This window comes from Mirounga leonina, unplaced genomic scaffold (genome assembly GCF_011800145.1).
Source record: "Mirounga leonina isolate KUSES-001 unplaced genomic scaffold, KU_Mleo_1.0 Mir_170, whole genome shotgun sequence".
NCBI lineage: Eukaryota > Metazoa > Chordata > Mammalia > Carnivora > Phocidae > Mirounga > Mirounga leonina.
This window is the reverse complement of record NW_023270433.1, coordinates 21,441,675-21,457,094: the sequence shown is the minus strand read 5'-3', so window position 1 is coordinate 21,457,094 and position 15,420 is coordinate 21,441,675. Positions and strand designations below refer to the sequence as shown.

The 15,420-nt window shown below is 41.1% G+C and overlaps 1 protein-coding gene across 1 annotated transcript in view; it reads left to right on the top strand.

Moving 5' to 3' along the window:
* Nucleotides 1-8,748, top strand: part of ZNF483 (zinc finger protein 483) — a gene marked incomplete at its 5' end in the record, with an annotated part of 9,808 nt that extends 1,060 nt beyond the window's left edge. Inside the window, 4 exons of the mRNA XM_035016601.1 lie at nt 1,758-1,846; nt 2,761-2,887; nt 3,271-3,366; nt 7,250-8,748. Of these exons, the coding sequence (XP_034872492.1) occupies nt 1,758-1,846; nt 2,761-2,887; nt 3,271-3,366; nt 7,250-8,748 (1,811 nt within the window). The remainder of the gene's footprint in view (nt 1-1,757; nt 1,847-2,760; nt 2,888-3,270; nt 3,367-7,249) is intronic.
* Between the last annotated feature and the right edge of the window lie 6,672 nt (nt 8,749-15,420).

Below are 15,420 nucleotides of genomic sequence, written 5' to 3'. Positions count from 1 at the left end.
GATGGACATCTTGGCTCTTTCCACAGTTTGGCTATTGTGGACATTGCTGCTATAAACATCGGGGTGCACGTACCCCTTCGGATCCCTACTTTTGTATCTTTGGGGTAAATACTCAGTAGTGCAATTGCTTAGTCTTTTATGAGGGTTAAACACGATAAGGTATAATACTAATTTCTTTCCTTGCAGCCTTGAGTAAAAGGGAATCTTAGAACACAGAAGAGAAGGAAATTACCTGCATATGTTTGGAGTCACAAGCATATCATCCAGGGCAGGCCTCAGCTTCTGCCTCCAGTGTGTGAGGAAAAAAGTTTTTATCTGTGATGATAGGAATGCATTCTGCACTGTTTGGCACTTCACATTAAGCATCTGAAATGTGAAGAGGGCAAATAAGGAATTGAATCTTAAATTTAAATAGCCGTATGTGGTGAGCAACTATGCTATTGGATGATGCAGTTCCACAGCATTGGGGAGGACAGCTGACTAACAGTTTTATGATTACATTATTATACATACACAAATGTATAAAATATAAACGGAATTATAACATATCATCATAAAATACTGATAAAAAGACTTTTAGCGTGGATAGCCCTTTGAGGGCATGCGGTCCAACTTTTATAAAATCTCTCTAATATGGGCGCCTGGGTGGCTCAGTTGGTTAAGCGACTGTTTTCGGCTCAGGTCATGATCCTGGAGTCCCTGGATCGAGTCCCGCATCGGGCTCTCTGCTCGGCAGGGAGCCTGCTTCTCCCTCTGACCCTCCCCCCTCTCATGTGCTCTCTCTCTCTCATTCTCTCTGTCTCAAATAAATAAATAAAATCTTTAAAAAAAAAAAAAAACTCTCTAATATGCTACAGATGTCCCAAATACGTGTAGCAGATGAGCCAGCTCTCAATACATATGTGGGACAGTTTGTATTCAACCAAGAGTTCCCAGATAGGGAAATGGCATTTACCTCTGCAGAGTTAAATTGTGGCCACACAGCTAATTGGTATGTTCAACATCGGGGTTTCCTGTCTGACTTGTCTGTCAGGGCAACACGGTGCTTCTCCAAAATTAGGGCCTCTGTGCGGAAGCCCCTCGCAATAAAGAAGCTTGTGAATTGATCGCTGTAGCATTCTGTAAGAACGGTTTCCTCAAAAGAGTCCCTTCTAATTCCTGTTGATTGTCTAATCAATAAGCTGCCTAAAATTCTTTTCATAAGAAAGTAAAGCATGATTTAAAAAATACTTAACCCTTACCAGAAGAAGAGCTGTTGACATCTGAGGGTTTGTAATATATTTAGTTGATATGTTCAGGTTCCTGATTTTCCGGCTTTAGGCATCTGCTTGTGACTCCAGAAGAGGAGTGTGTTCCTGAGACCATCTGGGTGCTTTCATTCAAAAAGTGACTCTCTGCAAGGCATTGTGCTAGGACTATGAAGAAAACAAATTAATACATAGAACAAATATGCCGTTTTACCTTAATACAGCCTATGAATATTTTTAAAATACTATGCAAATAAAACATTAAAACTGTAGGTGTGTGGATTGAATGAAATCAATTATTGTGAGCTTAAGAATTGAAAGGCTATTTTATGGAGTAGGGGGGAAAGCTTCAATTTTAAAAAGAAAGTGTATGTGGCTTTTATCTCTGTTTTAAAAAGAGTGGGAAAAACTTAGTTTCTTCTGACCTTTTTCTCCAGAGAAACATGTATAAGATTTTCTAGTCTGAGGAATGCATTTGAAAGACTAGAGTGTTCTTCCCCCCCTTCCTAGATCCAGTCTCTGAAGAGTCTGTTATTTCCCAAGAGGAGAACCCTGAAGAAAATAAAGTGGTTTCTGTCCTTCCAAGTACTGAGTCCCAGGTAAGCTTCCTTTCACTGGTTTTCATTCTTAAGTGAATACTTACTGAGCTCCTATGGAGTGGCATAAAGATAATAAAATAATGAAGACAGTTTCCTTCACATTCTTTGAACTCATTCTTCAGATGCTATTTTATTTCAGTTACCAGAATTTGTCACAAGTCTGACTCTAAGAAAAACAACAAAAAAAAGTTTACTGAAATTGTAGTTATTCTTGATAAAATTAGTCAAGTAGAAATAGAATTATATTTCCTTAATACAATAAAAAAAAAATCTCCAGCTGAATGGTATTGGAAAATAAAAAACAGCTCTCACGATGCCTGTAAGAAGATAAGGATGTCTAATCATGCTGCTGTTGATGAGTAGTTTTTGAATATTCTAGCCAATGCAGTAAGATAAGAAGGGAAGGAGTTTAGTATTGGTAAGAAAGAGACAAATGTGTGTTATTTGCCGATAACATGGTCTATTTGGAAAACCTCTGAGAATCAACAAGTACTGAAACTCATAATTGAGAAAAGTGGCTAGTTATAAGTTAATTAGAATAATTTATAATCAGTTACAAATCACTTAGAAAAAAATTTTTTAAAGATTTTATTTATTTGAGAAAGAGCGCACGTGCGCACACGCATGCATGAGGAGGGGGGAGCTGCAGAGGGGAGGAAGAAGTCTCCTCACTGAGCTGGGAACCTGGGTCCGGCGCTCCATCCCAGGACCCTGGGATCATGATCTGAGCCGAAGGCAGACGCTCAACGACTGAGCCACCCAGGCGCCCTGAAAAAGAAAATTCTTATTCACAGTAGTAATTAATACCACTGTAGTAGACTGATAATGGCTGCCCAAAATGTGTCCACTTCTAATCCCTAGAGCCCGTGAATGTTAATCCAAAGCAAAAAGACTGTATTTCATGTGTTTGTTAGGAATCCGTGACATTCAAGGATGTGGTGGTCAGCTTTTCCAGAGGAGAGTGGAGGAGGCTGGAGCCTTTTCAGAAGGAGCTCTATAAGGAAGTGCTACTGGAGAACTTTAGGAACCTAGAGTTTCTGGGTAAAGATATCTCTTTATGATGTAACGTATGAGCTGTACATCTTTTCATCCACCATTATTGAAAGATAAGTGCTATTAACTGTATTGGCTGGGCACGCAGGGGTGATCCGACTAATCCTAAAAACGGGTTCTGAAAATGTACTTTTCTGCAATGTTTCCCTCCCCCCCCCCAAAAAGTTTCTGCTTCATTGAACTGGAAATGTTGAGTATCATGTGCTGTCATCGAGGACATACCTTCCCCAGTTCCTCCTCATTTTCCAGGCTTGAGGTCTGTATTTGACAGCGTCTTCTCTTCCCTAGAGAACCAGAGGCTGTGCGTGAATGTTGGAACAGCTTCGCCCTCTGCAGAAACAGTCATTTTTTACTCTTTTCTCTATGAGCAGGCTTTCCAGTTTCCAAATTAGATTTGATTTCCCAGTTTAAGTGGGTTGAACTGCCATGGCTGCTGGAAAAAGAAATTTCAAAAGGCTCCAGACCAGGTAAGTTGGTGAAAAGCAAAGAAATTAAAACAGTTGCTTAACCAAGTCATTTGTGAAGAGCTTTTGAAATGTTGGGTGGGCTGGATGCTGAAATAGAAAGGTGATTAGAATAGACCCCTTGCCTTCCTGGAATATTCATTTTACTAGAGAGACCATTCACTTAGGTCCTCTGAGAAGTAGATGCCAAGACGTGGTTAGCTATGCCAGGGACTCACTGGGGAGTGAGGAAAGTGAACGAAAATGGGAGACCTGTCAGAGTGGGTGGGTGTAACACCTGTGAATGACGGAAGGAAGGAAGGAAGGCTGGGTAGGAAGTGTCTTAGAGTGAAGTGCAGTGTTCTATTTTTTTTTTTTTTAAAGATTTTATTTATTTATTTGAGAGAGAGAATGAGATAGAGAGAGAGCATGAGAGGGGGGAGGGTCAGAAGGAGAAGCAGACTCCCTGCTGAGCAGGGAGCCCGATGCGGGACTCGATCCCGGGACTCCAGGATCATGACCTGAGCCGAAGGCAGTCGCTTAACCAACTGAGCCACCCAGCCGCCCAGTGTTCTATTTTTTAAAGATTTATTTGAGAGCGAGAGAGTAAGTGAGAGAGAGCATGAGTCGGGGCGAGGGGGAGAGGGAGAGGGAGAAGCAGACTCCCCACTGAGCAGGGAGCCCGACATGGGGCTCGATCCCAGGACCCTGAGATCACGACCTGAGCCGAAGGCAGACGCTTATGACTGAGCCACCCAGGCGCCTGAGGTGCCGTTTAAGAAAGTTTTGGCAAGGCCAAAGAAGAGTTCCCCAGCTGGAGTTGCGTATCAGGAGTCCTGTGTCTCTGGGCCTGCCCACGTGTCCCTGCTGTACTTGCCATTGACTAGGAGCCCCTGTGGGAAAGTGGCCTTGGCATGCATGCCTTGGTGGAGTCAGGGGGCAGCCACGGGGGCTAAGTAGGCACCGCAGAGTTGGCGATCTGAGCAGTGCGTTTCTGGGGATGCCATGATACGGCAATCAAAGCACACAGTGTTGGTAATGGGATGTATGCTGTACTAACACCCGCACAAGGAGCCGTGGGGAACGCAGGAGCTGTGGCTTACTTAACATTTAAGTTGAATCTTTTTTTTTTTTTAAAGATTTTGTTTATTTATTTGAGAGAGAGAGAATGAGAGAGAGCACATGAGAGGGGGGAGGGTCAGAGAGAAAGGCAGACTCGCTGCTGAGCAGGGAGCCCGATGTGGGACTCGATCCCGGGACTCCAGGATCATGACCTGAGCCGAAGGCAGTCGCTTAACCAACTGAGCCACCCAGGCGCCCTTAAGTTGAATCTTGAAGGATAAGTAGGAATTCATCCAGCGGACAGCATGGAGAGTATAATCTCATTTTTGTTAAAAGGAAAAAAATGTATATATATGCGTATATATCTAAGTATATAAAATCTTTTTTTTTTTTTTTTAATTTGACAGAGGCACAGCGAGAGAGGGAACACAAGCAGGGGGAGTGGGAGCGGGAGAAGCAGGCTTCCCGCTGAGCAGGGAGCCCGATGCGGGACTCGATCCCAGGACCCCGGGATCCTGACCTGAGCTGAAGGCAGACGCTCAATGACTGAGCCACCCAGGCGCCCTTGTGTCTAAGTATATAGATATAGATAGATTTTTTTAATGTCTGGAGAACATTCATGTTAATCTGGGTTATCTTTGAGGGATTACGTTTTTTCTTCATCCTCTTAAAATTTAACAATAAATATATATACAGTTAAAAAATAAGTTATTGCTTATATGTCAATACCTTGGTGTTTTGTTTTTTTTAAGAGGAAAAACAGTAATTTCACTTAGCTTTATTTCATCTTAACCAAAGTCAATCATTTGGCTGTTTTCAGTTTGGGAACCCAAATAAGGGATATTAGTTTAATACAAATGGTATAAATACGCTCCCCTCTCCCGGAGAAGCATTATGTAGATGTACAACTTGTTTCAAAAGTTAATTTATAACAGACTGGAGAAAAACATAGACAAAGCAGAGTCGGTAACTATAATTTATAAAATACTTAAGCAAATCAGTAAGGAATGCTGAGTCTGTTAGAAAAATGGGTGAAGAACTTGAGCAGATAGCTGACAAAATTAAAAATAAGTAACAAAACTAAACTTTAAATTGCCGTGAACTTGGGGTGCCTGGGTGGCTCAGTAGGTTAAGTGTCTGCCTTCGGCTCAGGTCATGATCCCGGGGTCCTGGGATTGAGCCCCGCATCGGGCTCCCTGCTCCACAGGAAGCCTGCTTCTCCCTCTTCCACTCCCCCTGCTTGTGTTTCCACTCTCTGTGTGTGTCTCTCTGTCAAATGAATAAATAAAATCTTTAAAAATAAATAAATAAATAAATTGCTGCAAACTTGAAAAAAATGTTCCAAGTCATTGGACAACAATGAACTATACATTTAAAGCAACAGTACTGAGGCACCTGAGTGGCTTAGTTGATTAAGCCTCCAACTTTTGGTTTCGACTCAGGTCATGATCTCAGGGTTGTGAGATTGAGCCCCGCATTGGGCTCCACACTCAGCGTGGAGTCTGCTGGAGTTTCTTTTTTTTTTTTTTTTTTAAAGATTTTATTTATTCATTTGAGACACAGAGATACAGAGAGAAGAGAGCGCATGAGCAGTGGGAGAGGCAGAGGGAGAGGAAGAAGCAGACTCCCTGCTGAGTCAGGAGCCCGATGTGGGACTCGATCCCAGGACCCTGGGATCATGACCTGAGCCGAAGGCAGACGCTTAACCATCTGCTGCTGGAGTTTCTTTCACCCTCTCCCTCTACCCCTCCCCTGTGCTGACTCTCTAAAATAAATAAATCTTTAAAAAAATGCACAGAATTTTTAATAATGGTTAACTTCTGGGGAATAAAATTTTGTGTTTTGTAGTTAACTCTTTAAAAAATAGTTCTATGAAAGTGATGGTGTGATCTCATGATTAAGAGCCAAGATGAATGATGTGGCTCAAAGTTCTGAGGGGAGTGTAAATAGAGTATGGTATTGGAGAAAGCTGTGGGGACTGTGGGACTTGAACCCAAGGCCCTAAGTGTTTGTGTTCGGGAAGGTGTGATGGGATTGCATTTGAGGTAGGATGAAGACCGAAAGAATATGATTGAAAACACTAGTGTGGTCGGGACAGTGAATGGATCCTGATCAGAGTATCTTCATAAGGTTGACTGTGGTAACCTTAGAAAGTCTAGCGTAGGCGATGCTGCATGTCTGTGATGTGATTAACATTTTTTATAAACAGTGCTGTTTGGCTGCTTTGAGAAGCAGTTGGTATAGGGATCAAAAGTATGGGCTTTGGTGTTAGAATAGATGAAAAATCTGTCGCTTACAACACGTGACTTTGGGCAAGCGACTTACACTCTGTGTGCGTAGTTGTCACATCCACAAAACAGGGATGATATCAACACCTACTTTATTTTGGGTTGTTGTGAAGATTAAGGGAAATACAAGTAGAGTGCTTGATATGGGGCCTGGCGTTTACTAAGCATTCAATAAACATTTGCACTGTTATTATTTGGAAAGAAAATAGATTGGATCTAGAGAAAATGAGTTTGGACCTATTACGGAAATTTGAAATGAGGGTGAGAACGTGCCTCTTTATTCTAACTATAAAGCACAAACTTTTCATTTTCCCCAATATTTTTCTTAACCCCTATATTTACCTAGTGTCTCTATATTATTTTTTCCTTCTCTGTTTCCTAAGATTCTGAAAATCGTCCAAGATATATTCATATTGTTTATAGTCATTTCTACCTCTCTTCCTGCCTCAGTCCCAAATAAGACAGCTTCCTTTATTGCAAACGGGACACATTGTATTTGTTATTTCTTCTAGAGGGTGAACCTAGAGGTGAACTGAAGGAATCCTCTCGAAATCAAGATGTTCTTCTGGAAGAATCAACTTTAGATAAAATAATAGAAAGATGCCTAATGGGTGCTAATTATGGCTTGATGGGAGAGTCCTGGAAACGTAGCAGTAAGGAATATTCGCAAGTCGCAGGCACACAAAAGAAAACTCATGGGAGAGTTAGTAAGGGTGAGGAATTTGACCCAGAAAAGAGCCCCTTTGGAAGTAATTTCAAGCAAACCTCGGAAATAATTAAACATCTGAGAGTCTACTTAAGGAAGAAGTCTCGGAGGTATAATGAATGCAAGAAACCCTTCAGTTTTCATTCAGACCTTATTCTGAACCGCAAAGAACACACTGGAGAGAAGCCATGGAAATGTAATGAAGGCAGGAAAGTCTTAGGTCACTCTTCCTCCCTAACTGAACATCAGAAACATCAGAAAATGCATTTGGGGGGGAAGACCCAGAAGTGCACTAATTGTGGGATAGCCTTTACGCGGAGCTCATCCCTTAAGAGAAAAAACTCCTCTATGTGTGAAAAATGTTGGAAAAATTTAAATCAAGATGTAACCTCAGATAAAGATGAGGGAGCTGAGACGGGAGAGAAGACCCATAAATGTAGCAAATGTGGAAAAGCCTTTGGCTACAGTGCCTCACTGACCAAACATAGGAGAATTCACACAGGGGAGAAACCCTACATGTGCAATGAATGTGGAAAAGCTTTCAGTGACAGTTCATCTCTCACGCCACATCACAGAACTCACAGTGGAGAGAAACCCTACAAATGCGATGATTGTGGAAAAGCTTTCACCCTGAGTGCCCACCTCATCAAACATCAGAGAGTTCACACTGGAGAAAAACCCTATAAATGTAAAGAATGCGGGAGACCCTTCAGTGACAGTTCCTCTCTTATTCAACATCAGCGAATTCATACCGGAGAAAAACCCTACACGTGTAACAACTGCGGAAAATCCTTCAGTCACAGCTCGTCCCTTTCCAAACATCAGAGGATTCATACTGGAGAGAAGCCCTATAAATGCGGTGAATGTGGAAAAGCCTTTAGACAGAATTCTTGCCTTACTCGACATCAGAGGATCCACACTGGAGAAAAACCCTATTTGTGTAATGACTGCGGGATGACGTTCAGCCATTTTACGTCTGTCATTTATCATCAGAGACTTCATTCAGGAGAAAAACCCTACAAGTGTAACCAGTGTGAGAAAGCCTTCCCTACCCATTCACTCCTCAGTCGTCATCAGAGAATTCATACTGGCGTAAAACCATATAAATGTAAAGAATGTGGGAAATCTTTCAGTCAGAGTTCATCTCTTAACGAGCATCATCGAATTCATACCGGAGAGAAGCCCTATGAATGTAACTACTGCGGAGCAACCTTCAGCCGGAGCTCAATCCTTGTGGAACACCTAAAAATCCACACCGGAAGGAGAGAATATGAATGTAACGAATGTGAAAAGACATTTAAGAGTAACTCAGGCCTCATCAGACATCGGGGATTTCATTCTGGAGAGTAATTCTTGAAATACAGTAAGGTGGGTTGGGGGGGTGTGTGTGTGTGGAATCTCATCACATTGTCCCTTATTAAAAACCCAGGGTGTAAACTACCACAGCATTAATCAGTAGCTACCACTCTAAAGGGTTGGCGGCTGGGAAAAACACTCTTTGCCACTTACCACTCTCCTTTGGTAGATCATAAGTAGGGTTGGTAAAGTCCCGTGGAAAGTGAAGAAAGCAGGATGAGATGGGCAATGGTTCTAAAAGGCCAAGTGCAGATTTAAAAAGCAAGAGGAGGTGCACGGGACCCACTGACGAACCTTTTTTCTTCAATAGATTTCCCTCTTCTAGCTTCTAGCAAGAACTGGTCTCAAGTCATAACCTAGGTTCTGGGTTCTGGCCCAGTTTGCCAGCCAGCTCACTATAACTTTGGGCACATCATTTGACTTTTCTAAATTTGAGTTTTCTTTACTGGTGGCACAAGGGGGGGTGTCACGATTTCCAAGTTTACTTCCGATCCTCTCTGAAGCTGTGGGAATAAGTGAAACGCTTTTGGTTCATTGGAATTTTCAAGTTTCTCTAGTAGAAAAGCACTCATTTAAGATCCTGAACTGAGAATGCAGTATACTTGTTGAATGCCTCACACCGGAATCCCTAGAATATCAACAGGAACGAGTCGGTGGAGCTCACACGTGTGTGTCTTCAGGGAATGTTTTAACTGGACAAAGTACCCCAACCTGTTTTTCCCTCTGGGCTTTGACTGAGGGGATTAGGAATCTAGAGGGCATATGTTGGAACCATCTCAGCCATGAGAGTACCAGTCCTAGGAAAATGGGTTGGGGGCTGGGGAGGGGGGTGGTGGGGAAGGAAGCGGGTGCTGAAAATAGAGCTATTCTGGATGGACTACCTTTTGCAAAATAGAATTCTATTTTTTTAAAAGTTTGTTTATCCTAAGTACTGCCCCGTGTAATCAGAGTGCAAACGTTGTGTATGGCAAAGGTCACAAACTGAGATTGGGCCATTTGATATGTTTTGGTTGGTCTGCATGGTAAGGGGAGTGTGTGTGTGTGTGTGTGTGTGTGTGTGTGTGTATAACTAGTAGTCACCATTTAAAAATTAGATTTCATACCAAAAAAAAAAAAGGCTTGCCTTGAAAAATTATATAATAGGGCTGACAACTGGCCCATATTTCAGTGGAGAAGTCAGCTGGTTTGGGCTAGCACCCCTGCCTTTACACAGGGAATCGACTCTTCTGCTGGCCAGGTTCTCTGATCTACAGGACCCGACTTACCCCACTATAGGAACTTGATACTATGGTCCCTTACCATCTGGAGAATACATATTCTAAAGTCTAAAGAGACTCCATTGATAGTAAAATTCAGGAAAAGAATGTAGAAATCCCACAAAATAACTTCTCAGTTAAGTGTTTTTTGTTGTGAAAATTAGACCTGAAAATAAGAGTGAGCAGATATTAGTGGATTATTTCTTACGATGAATCTCATTCATTGGTGGAGTGTGAATAATTTCTGACTGAAAAAGGCATTAAAACCCTGAGTCAGGTTTAGGTCTCAAGCCCTAGGGTTCTGGAGGCACCCTACTGATTGAACAATGGTACCAAAAAGTTCATAAGGTTGAAATTTGAGGTAGCTCCTATATACATGAGAACGAAAACAGAACAGTTTTGGCTTACGGAAGTGAAGAGATCCTTAATGCTGATGGGAGACTCAGCAGTATTTGCTGTGATTTAATGGGTGTAGGTTTGCAGTGCTACCTCTGGAAGGTTTCTTCCTTATACCTCCTCCCCCCAAAAAAGCTTGTAGTTCAGATATTGCTGTGTGGTAAATTGATCTGCATAGTTATTGCTAAATGAACCAACCAGAGACATTCTAGCCATGAAAGGAATATGGCTTAGAATCATTCATCTGGTCTTAAGTTTTTTTCCAAACATATATAAACCCTGATTTGTTTTTTTTTTTTTAAAGATACAATTTATAGAGAAATACGTAAAATTCTTGAGAAGAGGCTTCTTCCAGGATGTTTACTGGTTATAGCCTCCAGCATTTATATACCAGGACCAGTTGGGTATCTGGAACATAGTTTTTTTTTTAACAAGTTTATTGGGGTATAAATTACAGATAAAAGTCATTTCAATTATACAATTCAGTGACTTTTGGCATATTCACTGAGTTGCACAATCATCATAACCCATTTTTGGAACATTTTATAACCTAAGATCCCTCATGCCTGTTTCCAGTTAACCCCCATTCCTACACCTAGTCTCAGGCAATCACTCATCAGTTTACACTCTGTCTTGAGAGTTGCCTTTTCTGGACATTTTATACAAATGGGATCATGTGTGGTCTTGTGTTTTTCATTAACGTATTTTCTAAGTTCATGTTGTAGCGCATCAGGCCTTTTATTGTTAAATGATACCCTATTTTATGGGTATACCATATTTTGCCCATTCACCAGTTGAAGGACGTTGGGGTTGTTTACAGTTTTTGGCTGTTCAAAATAATGCTGCTTTGAACATTGATGAGCACGTCTTTCTGTAGACACATTTTCATTGTTCTTAGGTAGTGCCTGAGTGGCTGGCTCATAGGGTAAATTTTTGTTTAACTTTTTAGGAAATTGCCAAATTGTTTTCCAGGTGAGTACATCATTTTTCAGTCTGAGCAGCACTGTATGATCCCCTACAATCTGGGGAATATATATCTTAAAATCTAAAGAGACTCCACTGATAGTAAGTGAAATTCAGGAAAAGAACATAAAAAACCATAGAGAGTGACTTTTCAGTTAAATTTTCTTTGTGAAATTAGACCTCAGAGGAATAGAGTGTGCAGATACTAGTGGATTATTTAAGAATTTCATTGGCAAAGTCTGAATAATAATTTCTAAATGAAAAGGTAGCTAAAGCCCTGAGTCAATCAGGTTTCTCTACATCGTCACCAACCCTTGTGATATTGTCTGTCTTTTTCATTATAGCCGTTCTAAGGGTTGAAACGGTATCTCTTTGTGGTTTTAATTTGCATTTCCCTGATGGCTAATGATGTCGAGAATTTTCATGTGCCCTGTAGCTATTCATATATCTTCTTCGGAAAAAGGTTTATTCAAGTGTTTTTTTCCATTTAAAGAATTGCGTTTATTGAGTTGTTGTATTTTTTATTCTATGTAAAAGTCCTTTCTCCAGTATGGAGAAATACTAGCCACAGAGAGCAGCCTCTAGTCCTGCTGCATGATATTTATCAAAAGTTTGTTTTCAATAACTACTTATGTGTAATTGCCTAAAGTATATTTGATGCAGGCCATCATCTAAGTACTTTAAATTCATTTTTTATGTCCTATCAGATCATCAAGAGATTTTAAACTTGTTTTGATTCCTTATAGAACTGATCTTATTATTAACTAAATTAATAGTATTTAATAATACTATTAAAACCAGTTAGACTTTATGCTCTTTATGTACATTGACAGATATTAAAATCAGCCCTTTAACACATTCTACTTTAAAATGAAGACCTTGTTTTTCAAAAATGTTTCTTAATGAGTTTCCACTGAAGAAACTTCTCTCAGGTCACAGGACAGGATAAAGCTTCTCCTGTCAGTGAATCTCCTTTTATTTCCTTATTTTTGAATTAGTTTCTAATGTGGCAAAATATACATAACCTAAAATGGACCATTTTAATCCTTTCTGGGAGTACAACTCAGTGATATTCGTGTTGTTGTATAATCATCACCACTGTCCATCTCCAGAACTTGTCTGTCATCCCAAACTGAAACTCATTAAACAATAACCCCTCATTCTGTCCTGCCCCCAGCCCCTGGTGACCACTCTTCTGCTTTCTGTCTCTCTGAATTTGGGTATTCTAGGCACCTCCTATAAATGGAATCATTGAATATTTGTCCTTTTTTGTCTGGCTTCTTTCACTTAGCAAAATGTTTTTAAGGTTCATGTTGTAGCAGGTGTCAGAATTTCATTCCTTTTCAAGCCCGAATAATATTCCATCGTACGTCTATACCACATTTTGTTCATTCATCCGTCAACGGACATTTGGGTTATTTCCACCATTTTGACTATTGTTAGTGATGTAAAATAGCAGAGTCCCTGTTTTCAGTTCTTCACAGATGTTGTCAATGGCGTCTAGAGTGGAGACTCTTCCCGGAAGGTTTTTAGTTCACTTTCCTGAGATCCAACGGAGGAATCACTATCTATGGCAGCTGTAGCCTTACGAGATGTATCTCTTTTTTTTTTTTTTTTTTAAGATTTTATTTATTTATTTGAGAGAGAGAATGAGAGAGAGAGAGAGGCATGAGAGGGAGGAGGGTCAGAGGGAGAAGCAGACTCCCCGCTGAGCAGGGAGCCCGATGTGGGACTTGATCCCAGGACTCCAGGATCATGACCTGAGCCAAAGGCAGTCGCTTAACCAACTGAGCCACCCAGGCGCCCGAGATGTATCTCTTATAAGACCTGAAAGTTGAAGTCAGTCCTTGATGCAGGGACTGCAGAGAGGATATTTTGTCAGCAGTGATGAAAACCACAACCTTGTACATCTTCATCAGAGCCCTTGGGTGACGAGGTCAATTACCATGAGCAGTAATATTTTGAAAGGGATTCTTTTTTTTTTTTTTTTCTGAGCAGTAGGTCTCAATAGTGGGCTTATAAAATTCAGTAAAAACCATGTTGTAAACAGATGTGTTGTCATCTGGGTCTTGTCGTTCCATGTATAGAGCACAGGCAGAGAAGATTCAGCATAATTCTTAAGGGCCCTGGGATTTTCAAAATGGTAAATTAGCATTGGTTGTAACTTCAAGTCACCAACTGCATTAGGGCCTAACAAGAGAGTCAGCCTTCCTTTCGAAGCCAGGCACTGACTTCTCTCTAGTTAGGAAAGTCCTAGATAGTGTTTATCAGGCTCTTTGGTCTGCACCGAAAATCTGTTGTTTGGTGTAGCCACCTTCATTAATTAGCTAGATCTTCTGGATAACTTGCTGCTGCTTTGCTGTTTATGTTATGAAGGTGCCTTCTTTCCTTAAATCTCATGAACCAATCCCTGCTCCCTTCGAATTTTTCTTCTGCAGCTTCCTTACCTCTCTCAGCCTTCATGGAATTCAGGAGAGTTAGGGCCTTGCTCTGGATTAGGCTTTGGTTTAAGGGAATGTTGTGATTGGTTTGATCTCTCCAGACCACTCAAACTTTCTCCCTATTACTAAGAAGGGTGTTTTGCTTTCTGATCATTCATGTGTTCATTGGAGTAGCACGTTTAATTTCCTTCAAAAACTTTTCCTTTGTGTTCACAACTTGGGTAACTGATGCAAGAGGCCTAGCTTTTGGCCGGTCAGCTTTCAACATGCCTTCCTTACTAAGCTTAATCATTTCCGGTTTTTTGACTTAAAGGGAGAAATGTGTGACTCTTCCTTTCACTTGAGCCTTTAGAGGCCACTGTAGGGTTATTAATTGGTCTCATTTCAGTATTGTTGTGTCTCAGGGAATCAGAGGTCCGAGGAGAAGAAGAGACCCGGGGACAGTGGGTCGATGGAGCAGTCAGAATACACACATTTATCAGTCAAGTTCACTGTCTTGTATGGGTGTGGTTCGTGATGCCCCAAAACAATACAGTAGTAACGTCAAGGATCACTGATCACAGAACATCATAACAGAGATGGTAATAATAACTGAAAAGTTTGAAATATTGTGCGAATTCCCACAAAACATGACACGTAAAGTGAGCAAATGCTATGGGGAAAATGGTGCCAGTAGACTTGCTCAATACAAGGTTGCCACAAACTTTCAATTTGTGTAACACAAGCAAAAAACCACACACACAATATCTGTGAAGCACAATAAAATAAGATATGCCTCTATTTTTGCAAATGCTACAAACATTCATTAATGTTTAGTATATACAATGCACTTTAAGAGATGAGGAGATGAATAGTACACATTCTCCCCCCTGTAGAAACCCAGTTGGATGTGTAAGACTGATGTGTCTTGGGGGGTGGGTAGGATGCAGGTCAGCGTAGGATTGCAGCTAACAGCTACAATGAGCTGTGTGCAGTACTGAAAATGCAGTGTAAACCTAGCAGGTGGGAGCACATGGGAAAGTGACTGACAACTTGGGGGTAGGAGTCGGTTGCACCTTGTGTTGCCACAGTTCAGGCCCCACATCATAACGACCTTTTTTCCGAGCCCTTTTGAGGAGTTGCGTTTTATTACCAGGGCAGTGGAGAACCCCTGGAGGTGGTTGTGTGTGTATTACCTGATAGAGACTTCTATTTTTGTTGTTTCTTGTTTTGTGTGTTCCTCAGAATTGTTTCTCTGAGGTGGAACTGCTTGATGAAAAGGGAGACATTTTCAGATTCTGAAAATGTACTGTCAAATTGTTGCCTATAAAGTACAGCACTTTCATAGGGTCTCTCCTTTATGTGGAAATATGGACGTCTATAAAGGTCTGACCTAAGGAAGCTTTTCCCGAAACCAGGGCACTTGTGAGGTGTCTCTCCTGAGTTACTCTGGTGCTTAGGTAGTTGGAAATTACTAGAAAAGTATTTTCTATCCTGAGAGCATTGGTGAGATCTCTCTGCTGGACTCTCTCAAGTTCTAAGGTGAGTGCTTTTTCCAGGTTGGAGTCCTCAAGTGTCTCTACCTATAGAGTGGTTCCGATAATCTACAAACTTTGCCAAATCTGTCGGTA